At 39.4% G+C, this 17,759-nt stretch overlaps 1 protein-coding gene across 14 annotated transcripts in view; it reads left to right on the forward strand.

Moving 5' to 3' along the window:
• The window catches only part of Rapgef4 (Rap guanine nucleotide exchange factor 4), a 283,143-nt gene extending 266,267 nt beyond the window's left edge, over window positions 1-16,876 (forward strand). For all 14 annotated transcript variants that reach the window (XM_005324601.5, XM_078017600.1, XM_078017601.1 and 11 more), the window contains 5 exons: window positions 1,489-1,539; window positions 3,262-3,349; window positions 3,757-3,821; window positions 13,552-13,606; window positions 16,635-16,876. In XM_005324601.5, coding sequence (XP_005324658.2) covers window positions 1,489-1,539; window positions 3,262-3,349; window positions 3,757-3,821; window positions 13,552-13,606; window positions 16,635-16,762 — 387 coding nt within the window. In that variant the 3' untranslated portion in view covers window positions 16,763-16,876. The remainder of the gene's footprint in view (window positions 1-1,488; window positions 1,540-3,261; window positions 3,350-3,756; window positions 3,822-13,551; window positions 13,607-16,634) is intronic.
• Window positions 16,877-17,759: the final 883 nt, after the last annotated feature.

Here is a 17,759-nt window from a genome sequence, read left to right on the forward strand (position 1 = left end):
CTCTGGGCCCAGGACTTGTCCATGCTTCCCGACTCTGCGTGGGGAACATGTCAGGCTGCTCCATCTTGGTTTGGCTCTGTTCAAAGACAAAAGTCCAGCTTTACTAAAAACCCAGGACCCAAGCAAAGCAGGAGCCAATGAGCTGAAAGACCATCCAGTATTGATGTACTGGTTAGATCTGCAGGTACAGTGGATGGTATTGAGTCTCAGGCCAACCAATAAACAGGAGAAATCAACATATTGGTGGAGCTATCAATTTTATGTTTTAGCAAAGCAGAGAAATCACGTGGAAGAAATGTCCATGTGGAAAAGCATCGAGCATAGAAGAGATGAGATAGGAAAGCAGAGAGGTGATGTGAATTCCAGCAGCACTGATGACAACCAGCTGCGTGACTTTGGTCCAGTCATCTTAACTGAGACCTAATTTCTTCCACCTGTAAAACTCAGGCTTAAGTTAGTCAGATGAATATTTATTGAGCACCTTGTATGTAACCTTCACTCTCCTAGGCACTGAGGGAATAGCAGTAACAAAACTGGTAAAGGTCCTGTTGTAACGTAGCTTGCTTTGTAAAAGAGGAGTGTTGAGCCGTTTCTAAATCTCTTTTGATCCTAATATTCTCTGGTCTAAATTTATGATTGTGAGAATCAGAGAGTTTTAAAAAGGGAATGATGGGTCCAGGTCACTTATATGAATTTGGGAAATGCAGTTCTCTTTATGAATCATTCAGTTCAGAAAATATTATAAAAGAATGCTGGGCACAATGGCACATGCCTGTAGTCCCAGCAACTCAGGAAGCTGAAGCAGGAGGATTGCAAGTTTGAAGCCAGCCTTAGCAACTTAGCAAGGCCCTCTGCAATTTAACAAAACCCTGCCTAAAAAATTAAAAAGAGCTGGGAAAAGGGCTGGAGTTGTGGCTCAGCAGTAGAGCGCTGGCCTCGCACGTGCAGGACCCTGGGTTCGATCCTCAGCACCACATAAATATAAATAAGTGAAATAAAGGTATTGTGTCCAACTACAACTAAAAAATAAATATTAAAAAAAAGAACTGGGAATGTGGCTCAGTGGTAAAGTACCTCTGGGTTTAATCCCCAGTACAAAAAATATATATATATACACACACACACACACACACACACACATATATGTATGTATATGTATATATATATATATACACATACACACACATATACACAGTAATATAAATATATAAAATATAAATATATAAAAATATTACTATAAAAGCAGTAATACTATAGCATTTATAGTTACTTTTGGCTCAACTAGATTAAGACCTTGAAAAGTCAAGTTCTCTGTATCCCAGAAGATGATTCTCAAGTGACAGGAGAGATTATAAACTGCCCTGTCTCAGAGATGTTTGATGAAGAGCCAAAAGAAATATGTTTCTCCTACCTAGAAATGGTAACACATGATACATATCTAGATATTGAATCTGACATATTCGTCTGGCATTTTCATTTCATTAACAGAAACTGCCAAGCAAGTTCAAGAAGTTCTATGCAGAGTTTGAAAGTTTAATGGTAAGTGACAGTGGCTCCTTTATTCTGTTCACTGTCTGCATTAATCCAATTTCTGATTAACTGAATTGAAGTTCTCATTTCGGAAATTTTATCTGTCCTTGTATGACTTTAAGAAGTTTATGATCCCTTTTAGTGCTGCTAAAACAAGCATGTCTGACTAATGAATGGCACCCTCAGGAACTAACTTAAAGAGGACTTATGTCCCACATAAGGTCAATTTGTGTAACTAAGAAAAGCAGTGTAATGGGGTCCTTTCCATCCAGCTCAGGTTGGCTGTGGATTGGGCGCTGCATATCTCTTGGCTTGCCAAAATTATTTTTCCCCATTGGCTGGGAGGTGTTAACAGAAAGAAAAGGAGTGAGTGGGACTTGCTAGGAGCCATGGGATGGTTTCATGGGGCAAGTCAGAACCTGCAGGCAGGTAAGCAGGTAGAGGGAACCTTGAGCCAACCTCCCAGGGAGGAGGCAGGGCTTCAGGGGAAGGAAAATCTCCAAGTTTTACTGGTTTCGTATTTACTTTTTTTAAAGTTAAATTATTTATTTATTCTAATTTGTTATACATGATGGCAGAATGTAATTCATTTCATATTACACATATAGAGCACAATTTTTCAAGTCACTGATTAGACACAAGGTATTTTCATACTATTCTTGTCTTCATACATGTACCTAGGGTAATGATGTCTAACTCATTCTGCCATCATTCCTACCCTCTTGCCTACTTCCTTCTCCTCCCTCCCCTTTGCCCTATCTAAAGTTCCTCCATTCCTCCCATACTCCCCCCACCCCATGGCCATTATGAATCAGCATCCTCATTTCAAAGAAAACATTTGGCCTTTGGTTTTTTAGAATTGGCTTACTTCACTTAGCATTATATTCTTCACCTCCATCCATTTACCTGTAAATGCCATGATTTTATTCTCTTTTAATGCTGAGTAATGTTCCATTGTGTATATATACCAATGTTTCCCTATCTATTCATCTACTGAAGGGCATCTGGGTTGGTTCCACAATTTAGCTATTGTGAATTGTGTTGCTATAAATATTGATATAGCTATGTCCCTGTAGTATGCTGTTTTTAAGTATTTGGGGTATAAACCAAGGAGTGGGATAACTGGGTCAAATGATGGTTCCATTCCAAGTTTTCCAAGGAATCTCCATACTGCTTTCCAGATTGGCTGCACCAATTTGCAGTCCCACCAGCAAAGTATAAGTGTGCCTTTTTCCCCACATCCCCACCAACACTTATTGTTGTTTGTATTCTTTTTTTAAAAAAATATTTATTTATTCTGATTTTTCATACACCATGGCAGAATGCAATTCATTTCATATTACACATATAGAACACAATTTTTCAAGTCACTGATTATACACAAATATTTTCACACTATTCTTGTCTTCATACATGTACTAACTCATTCCATCATCATTTCTACCCATTTGCCCCCTCCCTCCCCTTGGCCCTACCTAAAGTTCCTCCATTCCTCCCCTTGGCACCTTTAGGCAAATCACCCCTTCAAACCAGAATGGAAACAGAAAGCAAAATATTGTCTTGCCATTTGCATTTTAAAATGCAAATCAATATCTTTAACTAAGTCTACCTTTCTTTTGTAGCTACATTTGATTCAAAAATACCCAACTGTGGGATGACTGGTGTGCTAGGAGGTAAAAGGGGGTATGTTGTATGTGTCACTCATTGACCAGCATCTCTTTGTCTCCTAAGGATCCTTCGAGAAACCACAGGGCTTACAGGCTGACAGCAGCTAAACTGGAGCCCCCTCTCATCCCCTTCATGCCTCTGCTCATTAAAGGTAATCCTAAAACATATGCAGACCAGGAGGTGGTGAGCCCTGGGGGAAGAAAGACAAGCAACATCTGATCAGATCCATCTCTTGGGGAAGTGTGATCCCATTCTTCCACCTCTTTGTCACCTCCTCTGAGCCCTGACTTTCAGAAGGGGTTGGAAGATGATTGGAAGAGCGGGGAATCTATGATTTGGAAGTATTGTTAGTGAAACAGAAGGTTAGTTTAGAAATTTTACTAATTTCAGGTAAAGTGATTTAGAAAGTTAAACACCTAACATAAAAGGAACTATTATCAGCCCTGTTCCACTGCAGTGTTATGCAAATCCACCTGCATAATCTAATGGTGCTATTGTACTTTCTTAGTATGACATATTTCGGTTAGTGATTAGAATGTGGCTTTTATTTCTTTACAGATATGACATTTACTCATGAGGGGAACAAGACGTTCATTGACAATCTAGTAAACTTTGAAAAAATGGTACGTGCAGTATTATAACTTTAACCACAATGTTTTTTTAAAATAAAATTTGCATTTGTACTAATAAAGGAAATAATTTCCATATACGCTGCCATGTTTTAAAAGGTAGTTACACATAAAGGAGTTTTGAAATACTTGGTTCAAATTGGCTACCTATTTTATTCTGTCAGTTCTCTTTTGTGAAATTGAATAGTATTTGTGCTGTGGCTCACAGCAGCAGCCAGCTTTTATGCTGTGCGTTTCTGTCCCTGGCTGCCTGTTGCTAAAATGCACAAATGTTCCAGTGACTTCTGTGTGGTTGTTTTGTTGTAAGGTTTGTGGAGCTAGACTGCCCCAGGATGCCTTTGAAATGTTTATCGGCAAAGCCTGACTTTAGTGCACTAGGTAAAAGCAACTCTATACAGATCTTGATTATGAAGTATTAATCTAAGTGTGTCTTACCCATCCGAATAAAGTTCACCCAAGTTCAGAGAGGGAACTTGAAACTCTCTGTTAACAAGAAGAAGAAATTTTGGTAACAAATGAGGAACTGGCATATGCATATTCAATATTTTCCAACCACCTTCCCATAATCAACCCTGCTCTCCTCCCCCACCAAAAAAGTGTTGTCTGACATAGTTACTTTGCTATTGATTTTCTTATTTTTCATGAAGCAATAAAGCAGGTCACACCAAAACCTTTCTTTGGCTACACAGCGCATATTAGTAGAATGCTCCATTGTCTCTGAACCCTTTTGGCCGCATACTGGATTTCCCCTGGCTTATGATTTACAGTGAGGATGTGGCACTGTAAGAAAAGCCCAAGACTTGGAGCTCAGGAGACATGAGGTTCAATACTCAGTCAACACTTCACTTTTCCATGGGGATCATGCCTGCTCCATCCATCTTTGGGTTATAGTAGCTCCATGGTACTTGAGTCTTCCTTTGAACCATAGAATTCTTATCAGAAAACTGCAATTCTAATTGTTTCTTGAAATTGAGCTAGTATAGGGCTGGGATTATAGCTCAGTTGGTAGAGTGCTTGCCAAGCATGCACAAGGCCCTAAGTTCAATCCTCAGCACCACCAAAAAAGAAAGAAGAGAAAAAAGAAAAAGAAAGAAATTGACCTAGTATGTATGACTCTAGGAGAACTTGAAATACCCTGCAGTAATCCCATAAGGATCAGCACCATTCAGCTTGAGGAATGAGCTTATGGTAAAGCCAAGCCTGGTAGGGAAGCATGGGTCTTGCTGGGCACTAAGTTCCCATATCTTAAGTTCTTAGGAAATATGAGCACATACTCCTCAAATACACTCTACACCAGAGGACACAAAACTTCTCGGTGGTTTTTCTCCTCAACTCCCACACCAAGGGCAAGCTACAAAAATTTCCATTACTGTATCAGTTTAATAATTTTTTGATCATAGTAATAAAATTCTTTGCTCATTTATTAATATGGAGAGAATTAAACAATTTCCCTGCATTCTTTTTTAAATCAACCATTTTTCTGTAATGAAAGATACAGCAAGTGGGGAAAAGTTACTTTCTGAATCACTTTATGCAGAAGGGCAGACTGAGGGGTGGCTAAGCCAATCACTGCACTATAAAATCAACATGTGCACAAAAGTATTGAAGCTAGAGTTTCCTAAAAGGTTGACTGAGCTTTAGAACTTTTGATCACTAAAGTTAACAGAGCAGATAAGAACAGCAGAGTGCACCAAGCCGGTCATCTGTTGGAGGGGGGTAGGGGGTAAAAGGTGTTTCATCTGGGATTTTTAGATCTTGGTGCTCCATCCATAACCTGCAAAGGAAAAGTCAAGGTAGTGTTCAGTGTACTAGGAGAGTGCCCCCTTCCCATTTTTGTGCTTTATACCCACAGCAGTGGGTTCCTTTTGCTGAGCACAGAGTAAAGAAGTCCTTAACCCCTGCTCTCAGGGAGTCCACTTTTGCTGCACAGCAACTGACTAGCTAAGATCACATTTCGGCTGCAATAGTGGAAACCAAAATTAATGAGGGGTTAAGCAAGACAAGTTTATTTCTTTCTCACTGAAACGTCTGAGTGGGCATGGCAGTTCTGCTCTTTAGAAAGTCAAGGTACCACACCTCCTCTCTCTTGCTATTTCATATGATCCAAGATGGTAGACCACCATGTCCCCCTTCCATCCCAGCTTCAGGGAGGGGAAAGGAGATGATGTTGCTTCCCATTAAAAATAAGAAAGAAGTTGCACACCCCCCTTGTCTCACATTTCACTGCCAGAAATTTAGTCATATGAAAGGAAACCTAGAAAATGTATCCCCTATTTTGTATATCCATGGGCCCCACTAAATGTTATGGGGCTCTATGAAAGAGAAGGGAGAAAGGATATTGAAAAAGTACTGTTAGTCCTTGGCTGCAGCAACTTTATAAACTGTATTTCTTTGATAAATCATTTCATGAAAAAAGTTTGATTTCCTAAATGCCTTTCCACGAACTAGATGTTACTAGAAAATGAAACAATTTCAGAAAGATTTCATTATGTTTTGTTAAACCTTGCTGGTTTTCCAACATTTTCTCCCCATACACCAGCCCAGCCCTTCCCTTTATCCCCACACTACAGCTAGTGGCTGATGCTATTCCTGTGTGTCTTGGGGAAGGATCTGTCTTTCGTTCCAGGTTGATGTCAGTGCCACTTCCCAGTCATCCATCAGCAAGGGCCTGGTGTTAACAGAGCTGGCAGCTTGTGTGGGGATGGTGGACTGTGTCCCCAGAGGGAGGCCCTGCCAGGGGGCAGAAGTCACCAGGGTGCCCAGAAACACTGGTGTCTTTTCTTGGTGACAGCATTGCACAGTCATAGCAAATCACTGTGCCAACCCTAAGCATTTTCATTTTGAACATCTTCACCCTTGAGATCTGAAATGAGGATTAGAGAATTTGTTGCATATTGGTTTTCAGGACTTGTGAATATGAACAAAAGAGAATCCACACTCTGATCCTTATGTTTTTTTTTTTTTAAAAAAGGCCAACATTCTTTTATTTGGGGGGAACATAAAGGAGTATTCAAAAAATGTTTGAATAAAGCCCTTCATAGTGTTCTATGGCATATATGAATATTTATAATACTTAGAAGGTAGACTAGCAATGGATTAGAGGAGAATATGCTGGCCGGCTGCCACTGTCTCCGGCTGCATGAAGCATGCTGGTAGGCCAAGTGCTGCTGCCGTGGAGGCTGGTTCTGTTTCAGATGTACCCATATTTAGGTGTATGTATTTATGAATGTGATTTTTGAGATCATCATTTTCTTAGGAATGAGAAGCATAAGGCAAACCTCTAGACTTCTGGAAGCATTAACAGATGCTAATTCAATAAGGGAGATAAATATTTTGAATCCTTTTTGTGTGTGTGTGTCCCTAGACATGACTTTACATAATGAGCAATATCTATCATCAATAATATTATTACAAGACTCATGGAGGGACCTCTGAACCTGTTACCTCAAGCTATGGAGAAAAGAATCTCTAAAAATCGAAATGAGCAAATCCACTCAATTCCCAGATGTCTCCAACACAAAGGAGATCTATGGGAGTACATTCAGATTTACTCTTTATTTAGCTTCCACAGACTAGGCTTAGGCAGGTTTTCCAAAGAGCATCCTTCAAAGCAACACACCATATATAGAGTGTCCTGGAAAAGGATTTTTTTTACTAGCAAACATAAATATATCTAGAAAGTTATCCTTGTCCTTCATGAGATTACAGGCAGTTGAAAAGATAAAATGTGAAATATTAAACACCAACAAAAACATCAACGAAAATTAGAAAAACTAGGTCACAGAAATAGTGAAAGACAAGTCAAAAAGCAAAATACAGGACAGAGAAGTTCATGCAGATGTAATAGTAATCAAACCATGTTACGTATAGTAACAGATAAAACCCAGACTTGCTGCCTCATCTCACACCCTGTTTCCTCTGTGTTCAGTCCAAGTTGGAGACACTGGCCTTCTTTCTCTTCCTTCCAGCCTCAGGGATTTTGCCCTAGCTGTCACCTTTGCCTGATATGTTCTTCCCCCAGTCTTTACCTGCCTCAACCCCGTGGTTCAGGGCTCAGCTCATGTCCTCTCCTCTGTCATCTTTCCTGACCACCCACTTCCCTGTTTCGCCCACACCCAGCTCACTCTGATAGATAACCTCAGCTTGATAGCTGGGCTCATGATCCAAGATGATCTTGTTTACATCATCTGTCGTCTCCACTAAGAATGTAAGTGCCCTGGATCAGGTATCTTACCTGTTTTGTCCACTGAGATTTCTCCAGCACCCACGAGTGTGTCTGATACGTTGTAAGTAGGCAAGAAATATTTGTTGAATATAGGAATCACCCAATTAAACACCAGTGTCAGGCTTAGGAAGGGCAGTCCACTAAAGCATTTTTTAAAAGATTTCTATTTTTAAAAAATGGAATCCAAGTAGTTTTTTTTTTTTTGTCTATTTTATTAGAAAATTTACTTAACCAAGGTGACCCAAAGCATTTTGCAATAACTGAGACTCGATTCGAGGTTACGTTTCCCCAGCCTTCTGGTGCTCTCTGGGTATTATTCTGTCTCCTCTCCTCCCTGAAATGCTGTGCCTGCTCTTTAGTATCCCTCCCCGAGTGAAGATATATGCATATATACCACATGTGACTAGACAGGCACTGAACTGCCATGTCCCATACCATCAAATATATGATACACCATGACCATTGTGCCTGTGTTACACATATGTATCCGTCACATGCCCCTTATGTATTAAAGACCCACAGCTGGGGACAGGGCTCAGGCTCCTTTTTCAATGATGCATACAGTGAGAGCTGGTTTAGCTTCTGGGTCCCTTTTATCTCTGGTCCCTACTGTGCACTTCCATTTGGTTGCTATCATGGGCACAATCTTTGTAGAAGAGAGAATTTATTTTTTTCTATCTTGTAGGAAAAAAAAAATTCTTGTCTCAAATATGTGAATATGTGAGGTTGGAGAGAAATAATCAGATGTGATAAGATGAGGTTTTACACATACTAAGCTAGGAATAATTGGCAGAGATGCTGTATTTGATAGAAAGAGAGATGGAAAGGGAATCAAATCAGTAGGAATAGAAATATAAGAAAAGAAAAAGCAATCTGGGAAACATTAAGAACAGAAATGGTCAAGATCTTAAAGGTCAACAGAAGGAAAGACAAAAACAATTCAAAGCTGTAGTTAGAAGAAGGCTGAGGTTCAGGAGCAGCTCCTCCAGGACTCGAGCAGAGAGGCAGAGTAGCCTGAGCAGAGGGAGGCTGTTCTGGCCATGTCTGGAGTGCAGCAGTGGAAGGTGGCAATGCCTGGAGGGCTGCTGGTCTGACCTTGAAAGGTGGACATAAAAGCCTGCACCTCAGCAGCAGGAGAGTAAGGGGAAACAAGAATCAGCAGGAGCAGGGCAGGAAGGCCCAGAGCTATAGAGTTCTGTTATTGACATCTGGGTGGCAGTGCAGGTATGACTTGGCCAGTCTGCTCCTGAGGGGTAGTGCTACAGAAAGGTCACAGAGCCCCAGTGGGAGAAGAAGCACTTGTAACACCTCATTGGATTGGAAGGGAACTGCCTACATCAGAGCTCCAGGAATGGAGGCTCAGGCCTGGAGTGCAGGCAGCAGTTGATGTCCCCGCCACCACTTTAAATTTTTTTTTTTTTTTTTTTTTAGTTGTAGATAGATGGACACAATACCTTAATTTTATTTTATTTATTTATTTTTATGTGGTCACACATACTAGGCAAGCACTGTACCACCAAGCCACACACACCCAGTCTCCCCCCCCTTTTTTTTTGTACTGAACCTTTGGACAGGTCACACAGCATCTCAGGCCCCAGGAAGGACATCTGCTTCAGAGTCACTGTGTCTTCAGCTATAGATATAAATAAATAGACACATGAATGTGGTCACAGAGCTCTCCACTCATTACCTCATCTTCCCCCTGTGCACTTTCCTCCGGAGTGCATGTCCTAAGGGAAATTCATCAGCCATCAATTGGGCCCATCCCTCACCCCAGTAGGCCAGGAACTGCAAAAACATTAATTTTGGCAAACAAGATCTGAAGACCTAGGCTTAGAATTAGTCCCAGGAAAAATCAGTTCAGGGGTGGCGAAAAGGGTTCGGTGTAGAGGTAGTCTGCCCTCTACACCGACTGGAAGCATCTTTTAAAGGATCATGTTCACCCCACATTCACCCCTGAATTACCGATTGCTGTCGTAACGAGCCAGTTGCTAATGGGAGTGTGTGTCATCAACCTCAGGTTTGCTGGGATGGAAAAAAAAAGATGAGAAGCTCTACTTTGGAGTAATCAGGCACTTCCCCCTGGCCTAGCATTATAGAGAGTTGCCTGGCCGGCTCCAGGCGGGCCAACCTGCTGTGGCAGGATCTCTGAGCCTAGGGTGTAATTTTTGGCTCCGTTCCTGTTGCGGCAGTTGGATGATGAAGCCTACCTCTCTTTAACCTTGGTTTCGGCCAAACTTGATTGAGAACACCAATGAAGAAATAGTCGTCTGCCATCAAAGACAGCACATGGGGCTTAGTCTGCAGAAAGATGCGGAGACCCTAGATAGATTTTAGTGGAGATAAATGTAAGATCCTCTGCTTTGATCCACAGAGTCAACTTCAGAGCAGGAAGCTGCCTCCACACAGCAGCTGAATGAAGCAGACCAAGAGGTTTCATTCCTGTTAGTTCCACAGATGTCAGTCATATGGGGGGTGTGTGTGGTGGTGCTGTTTTTTGTTTTTTTTTTTAATTATGAACTTAGATAGAATCAGCTAAGTCAAGGAACAAAGGAAGATCATTTCTCTCCACTCTACAATTAGTTCAGTCTTAGGCATTACATTGGAGCCTGTCCAAAAGAGAACCAAAGGTGTCTTAAGAAGAATTGTTAAAAAAAAAAAAAAATGAACTATTGGAGAAAACACCTGGGGTAGGAAGATATCTATAAGAGTTGACTTTAAGTATCTGAAGAACTGACTTCTTAAAAAGGGACTAAACTTATTATGACTCCAAAACTCAGAACTAGGATCAATGAGTGAAAAGTGAAGGGAGAAAGATTTTGACTCAAAATAATAAATTTATAGAAATAAGAAGTCTCTATAAACAAAAAAGGCTGTCCTTAGAGGTCATGCAGTCCCCATTGTAGGATACATTCAGTGGTAAGACACAGTTTATAGGCAGCTATGGAAGGCACAGTGCACCCTGGAGATGACTTCTGAAATCTCAATAGCATATTAGATATTGCATGTGTAATGGGTGCAAAAAGGTGTGGGTTAAAATATCAGTTTAACCCTTCTATGGCCTCCTGAGAGTGTTCTGTAACCATGCACTGACCAGCAATGCTAGCGGGGTTCCCGCGTAGCTACTGTAGGTTCACACCATTAAACACTATTGTCTAGACCTCACAAAGGAAGAGAATGGACCTCGTTGTAAAGCCAGATTTGGATTTTGAAGTTAAGCTGAAGTTATCTTTGAGTACAATTAAAAAAGGATACGTCAAAATTAAAACCATTGTTAAAATTAATCAAAGATTTAGAAAGGTAGAATGAACTTCAGAGCTGGAAATTACTGATTTAAACAATTGTTCTCACATTTTAAACTACATAATGAGCTAAAAATTATGAAGCCTGGGAGTATAGCTATAAAGAGTAGTCTAAAGCCGAAGTCAGAATGAAATGTTTTAGCTTTCAAAACTAAAAAGCAGAACAATTACTCCCTACAGAATGGTATAGGAAGAGGTTTCTGACCCCTGCTAATTGTTTTATTATTCTTCAGAGGGGCACACTGGCAGCATTTCCCAGGGTTTTCAGTAATTACACTCCATTCAATATCTGAAGAATTACAATAATTCTACATGGAATATACTTGTGCCCTTCAGATGCAAAGCCTTTCGAGAAGTGAAAAAACAACTTAAAGTAAATTAGCAGGGAAATTATCATAGTTACTGTTTATTTCAGGGCTCCATATATCAGAGGCTAATTATACATTGTATGTTGCATTTTCTTGGAGGTATTTGTAATATATTTTTCATGCTGATCAACAGACGTTCTGGTTTTTAGGATTCTTTATGAAAGTGAAGTTCAAACTTTTTCGATTGCTTCTTTGTGTGAGAGAAATCATCCAGTGTAGACGTGGGTCATGTCATGCTTACAAAGCACTGGTATTCAGCGAGGTATTTTGATGCTCACATGTATATATTTGTAAGGCCTTGACTTTTCTATGTTTTTTTTCCTATACTACATAAGTTTTCCTCAAAGTCATTTTCTTTTACGTTAGTAAGCCAAGGATCTGTGAGAGAAGAAAACGAAAACTGAAATTATACAACCTCTCAGAAATTGAGGAGTCTCTTCCCCTGGGTGGAGCCTTAACAATTTTCTGCTAATGTTTTAATTAATCCACTATGTCTACAGAATACTCCATAGAATCTGGGCAGTGAAGGTGTCTTCAAACAGGCCAGGGATGGGGGGCCCAGCTATTGTTAAAATATTGTGAGCAAGAAATATACATCTTGATTTTTTAAAAAAATGGTTCTTGGGTCTCACCAGTGTTTTTCCACAGAGATTGAGGATTCTCTGTTTCTGTCCTTCATTTTCATTTTTCCCCCTTTTGTTTAATTGACTTCAGCATAAAGACTCCTTTTTATTCTTTGTTGCAAACCAAACTCTACAAAGAAATTAAGATCACTTGATGACAAAATTAACAAAGTTTAAATATGTTATGATCGGTCCATTTGATGGAATGCATGCTCATTTAAAAAATGTTTTGAAATGAAAATAACATGGAAAATGATCACAATGCAATGTAGAAAATTCAAGCCAAAATAATGTATGTATACACAGTATGACTTTAATTTTCTAAATGTGATTTTACATATTCATTTCTGAAATGCTGGAAGTAAATGTACCAAAATATTAATGAGTTTACTCTGTGAAGTAATATTCTAAATGTTTTTTACTTTGTCCTGATATTTTTCTGGTTTCCTAAAGCATGCATATGTTTGTGTTATGATTAGAAAGAAAGTAAAAGCAAAGAAAGAAGAAAGTAAGACAATCAGGATTAACATTGAAATATATAGTTTTGCTGGAATACTAGGAAGGTCAGAATGCACAGTATGTGACAAAAATTTATATGGAGAGGGCTGGGGTTGTGGCTCAGTGATAGAACGCTTGCTTAGCATGTACAAGGCACTGGGTTCGATTCTCAGCACCACATGTAAATAAATAAATAAATAAAGTCCATCAACAACTAATTAAAAAAATATATATGGAGAATACTTGAACTTACCATTCAGTGCATATAATCTAATACTTCATTACTGAAGCCTATTTACTATGAGAAACTTAACAAACTAATCCTCTTTCAAATCTGGGATAGTTCTCTTACAAATTCACATTGGCCATTGTTAAGATGATGAAAACTATTTCTGAGCATTAATTTACAGTCTCAGGAATGCTTTTACATTGTAGGGAAGAAGCAAACAATGAGAACGGAGTTAGGCTATTAATATTCCTTACCTGAAAATGCCCAGTGCCTCAGAATATGGGTGCCCTTTAAAGTCATTAAAAACGAACGTTATACATCAACAAGCTCTTCAGATAGTCGACGTCTTAGAACATCCTGTTTCTGATGATACCAAGCATAGACAAAATAAATAATGGTTTGTTTTCCTTTTTGGATTAAACACTAAGCTGACTTGCATTTCTGTCTTCTTTTTTCTTTTTCTGTTTTTTTCCTCTTAGCGAATGATTGCAAACACTGCCAGAACAGTGAGGTACTACAGGAGCCAGCCCTTCAGTAAGTTCAGTGCTGCTACACGCCACAATGGAGATCTTGGTGATTAAGTCCTTTTTAATGAGCCCACTGAGACACTGTAGTAGTCTGGACAGTGTCTGATTGTGTCAGAGGCACTTTGGACCATGAATTCCTTGCAACTTGGGCTTTGGGTTGAAGGTCTTTGTTCTGCTGTTGTAAAACTAAAAAAAATATATTTACATTGTTGTAAAACTAGAAAACAACCAAAGGAATACTATGTTGTGAATGGATTTAAAGAGAATCAACTTGCTTTTTTCCAGTATGGCTAGAAACAACTAGGACACAGTAGCCAACAAAGTGCCTCCAACCAGCTCTCTGTGTGACTCATTGCTTGATGTTGAGAAACTCACAGCAACATCAACCCTTGATGACTCAATTCTTTCATTTATAAACTGGGGAAGATATTATTTATTGTTTCTCAGGGTGTTGCAAGAATACATTCATGTTTATAGCACTTTTGTAAAAAGTCCCCTGGCAGGATTTTTTATTTGGAGTATCGGAGGGAATTTGAGGTGCTCTTTGAAAATGTGAACATGTATCACAAGAATTGGTATAATGCCATGCTTTCGTATGCATAAAAATATCACTAATGATATGTGACAATTGTAATCTGTCAGGAGCTGAGTTGTATCGTAGCACCAGTGCTGCGGTCTCCTCTGGATTGGTGTTTTGGGTGAGGGGGCGAAGCTTTGGCCCCCTCAATCTTGTTTGGGAGTAAGGAGGTGGACCCTGTGAAGTTTTTTGCTAACGTTATTGTATGAGTCATTTGAAGAAATTTGGCTTGTTAATACAATATGATAAGATGATGTGGGTCTGACTATAAGCTTACCAGAACCATTCTCTCCCATAGGCATAATGCCAAGAGACTAGAAAGTTCTTGCTTTATTAAACAGAAAGTTTAATAAAGCAAGAACCTTCTAGTTCTTTGCAGTACAGAGTTGGTCCAAAGCCAGAGTTTGGCAACATGGGATGCCATTTTTTTTGGTGTTCAGTGGGGGAAAATCTGGGGCAAGTAATTTTGATAATGGGAGATATTAGACCTTGAAAAAAGTTAATTCAAATGATTGTGCCTTCTCTGACTTCCAAAATGAAACTGGTCTTGCATATCATCTACTATTCCTATGTGGATTCTACCAGGTTTAAAATGCCTCCTATCTTTGCCTGTACTGATTCACTATGTATAAAAACACAGTCTTAAAGCAGTTGTGCAAGTGAAATGAGACTAGATGAGAAATACCACGTAGAGGAGGGGCTTATCATCTAGAATCCATGATCCTTCAGGGGTCCAGGAAATTCCTAAAATTATATGCAAACTCCTGTTTGCCTGAGAGGGTTCATGATCTTCACAGGTTCTCAGTGAGGTTTAAGAACCAAAGAAGAACCATGATAGAATCTGCTTTGTTACATGAGCCCCTTTGGAAATAAATTCTACATTCTCCTATGTCTTCTCTGAGAGAAGTGGAAGGAAATTATTTTTTTAAAAACTCTCCACTGCATTTGTTGAAGTTATCAGTGACTGCTGGTAAACAACAGCTGCTCAGCTCTGAAGTCAACAATCTATAGATAAAGCTATAGGAATAGATTCATAAACATTGTGGGAATATGTACAATGTAATTACAGTATATTGTACATGTAGAGTACACTGCCAGTGAGAAGCGGAGGAAATTAAGCACAATGTGTTCTGCAGTTCACTGTGGTATTATTTATATGTGATAATTATACTGATGAGTTTCTTCTTACAGCGGGTAGGGGCCTTTGTATCTTCTCTCTGCTTTTCTGTGTTCAGACCTGCAATACTCCCCTTCACTCCATATGCAGATGGCATTCTAATTGTCTTGGGGAATGGTGGGTAGATTAACAGGAGCAACTGGGCTGCAGAAAGTAGTGTACTATGGTGGGGACAGACCCCTGGCCAGCAGTTCAGACTCCTATTTGACCACTCTCAGTGTCCAACTAGACCAAAGTCCTCAAGCCATGGGAAGGAGGTAGCTCATGGACCACAGCAGAGGTGTTGGATCAAAATAGCATTTTCCCCTTTCATTTTGAAATGTCACCATTTAAGAATTGAAGGAATTCTCATGGAAAAAAATTCAGATTTCCTGTTCATAAAAAAAAAAAAGAAAGAAAGAAAGACAAAGAAAAGAAAGATCTAGCAACTCTGGGCACAGATTCCCACAGGGAAGCGATATTTGGGAGCTTAGTAGTCACTTCCCAAGGGACCTGTGCTTCTAGTTCAGCATTATCAAGTGTGGCCTTCCTCATTCTCATATAATGTCTGCACAGGGCTGTAGGCATGGGGTTTCCTTCCCACTCTGGTTTGAATGAAATCAGTTAACCTCTTTGATAGCCCAGAAGCTCACATGCTTGGATCACAATAGAGTGGTAACTGGGTTTTCAGAACAAGCAGCCTCAGAATTGAAAGTCTGGTAGAAGTCATAAGTTGTGGTTTTCTATGAAGCTGGACACTTTGTAAGAACAAAATCTGCATAGCATTGCTGTGTACTGCCTGCAAGTGAAGGGGACAGTCATGACCTGATAATCTCTCTGGCTTCCTTCAGTTTGGTCCAGGTGGTAAAGTACTTTTGCGATGAGCTAATAAAATTGTCTTTTGACATTAACCCTCATCTGGATCAAAAGAGGAAGAGACAGAGTGAGACACAGAGGTGGGGTGGTTAGGGGAAACAGTTTTCATCTGTCAGCAGGGGCTATCAGACAGATGCTCCCCCTCCCCCTGCTTTTTTGTGCCCTTTCTTCTTTTTTTAAAAAAACAATATGCAATACAAAGGGAAATGATCAAAAGAGATGATTCCAGGGAAGAAAAGAAGATTGGAGGATAGAAGAGAGGAGATGGAACAAGCAAGTAAAAATATTCCGGTGAATGTGGTATGTTGAAAGGTCTTGACAGAACCCAGGAATCTGTGATAAGTGTAATAAGTCAATGGGGAAAATAAAGCTGTATCTATATGCATATATTTTGCAATGCCAATTCTTCTCCTCTTCTTCCAACAGATCCTGATGCAGCGCAAGCTAATAAGAACCATCAGGATGTCCGGAGTTATGTCCGGCAATTAAATGTGATTGACAACCAGAGAACTTTATCACAGATGTCACACCGATTAGAGCCCCGTAGGCCATAGACATCTAAAGTGCCCCAAGCAATGATTTGTCTCCAGTCCACAATCTTTCAAAAAATGCCTTTTATGCTACCATTGACTGTATCACCACTAGAGAATTCTACAAAACAAGCAAAATCACATCCTGAGACATCTCAGGGCTGCATTCAGCTTACTGACTACATGAGAAGAGAAGAAATGATTTGACTTGCATAAAGCTTACACACACTAGCTTAGAAACCCCCAGTGTAGTCACCCTGTTTCATTTCCAGTTGTGCCATCTTCATAAGACCCAAATGAAGAGCTCAGTAGAAACACCGCTATCAAGGGGAATCTCAAGCTCCTGACGTTTCTTCTGAGAATGTTTACAGTGCAAAATGTGCTACCAATGGGATCCATTTGGACACATCAGTGGTGATGTAGTTTCATCCTTTTTAATTCAGTATCTTGATTTGGAGTATGGGGTTTGGGCAAAGTGTTAAGGAATCTGTTAAAGTCCCACATGCTAGGTTGTATTCTTCCATCCACATGATCTTACCTCTTAAGGAACAGAACCTGACCACACTACTATAAAACATTATGGCTACTTATGTAATTTAGAGAGGACTGGTCTGTAATTTCTGAATGATAGATAGAATGATATTTATGTTTACAATGTATCTTTTTTAAATTTACAAATCAGGATTACTTATATAAGAATTCCAACTCAGTAACACCAAGGTTCTTAAAATTGCCAGCGTTAAGATAAAAATAACATTTCCGAAGAGCACAATATGCACAAAATGTTTTTCAAAATTAAAATATTTTCCTGGGCATTAAAAAACAAACAACCTTTCAGCTACAAATTTATTGTTACTGATTTAAAAAAAAATAACATATTTTCTGGATTTAAATGTTATTACAAATATCTTAATTTTCAACAATTGTTTTGCACTTTCAAATAGATTGTAAATAGTTCATCCAATCAATGGTATAGAATTATTTATTTGCTACATAATAGATATTGTGCCAAATAATTACT

The sequence above is a fragment of the Ictidomys tridecemlineatus genome, chromosome 7 (genome assembly GCF_052094955.1).
Source record: "Ictidomys tridecemlineatus isolate mIctTri1 chromosome 7, mIctTri1.hap1, whole genome shotgun sequence".
Taxonomy (NCBI): Eukaryota; Metazoa; Chordata; class Mammalia; order Rodentia; family Sciuridae; genus Ictidomys; species Ictidomys tridecemlineatus.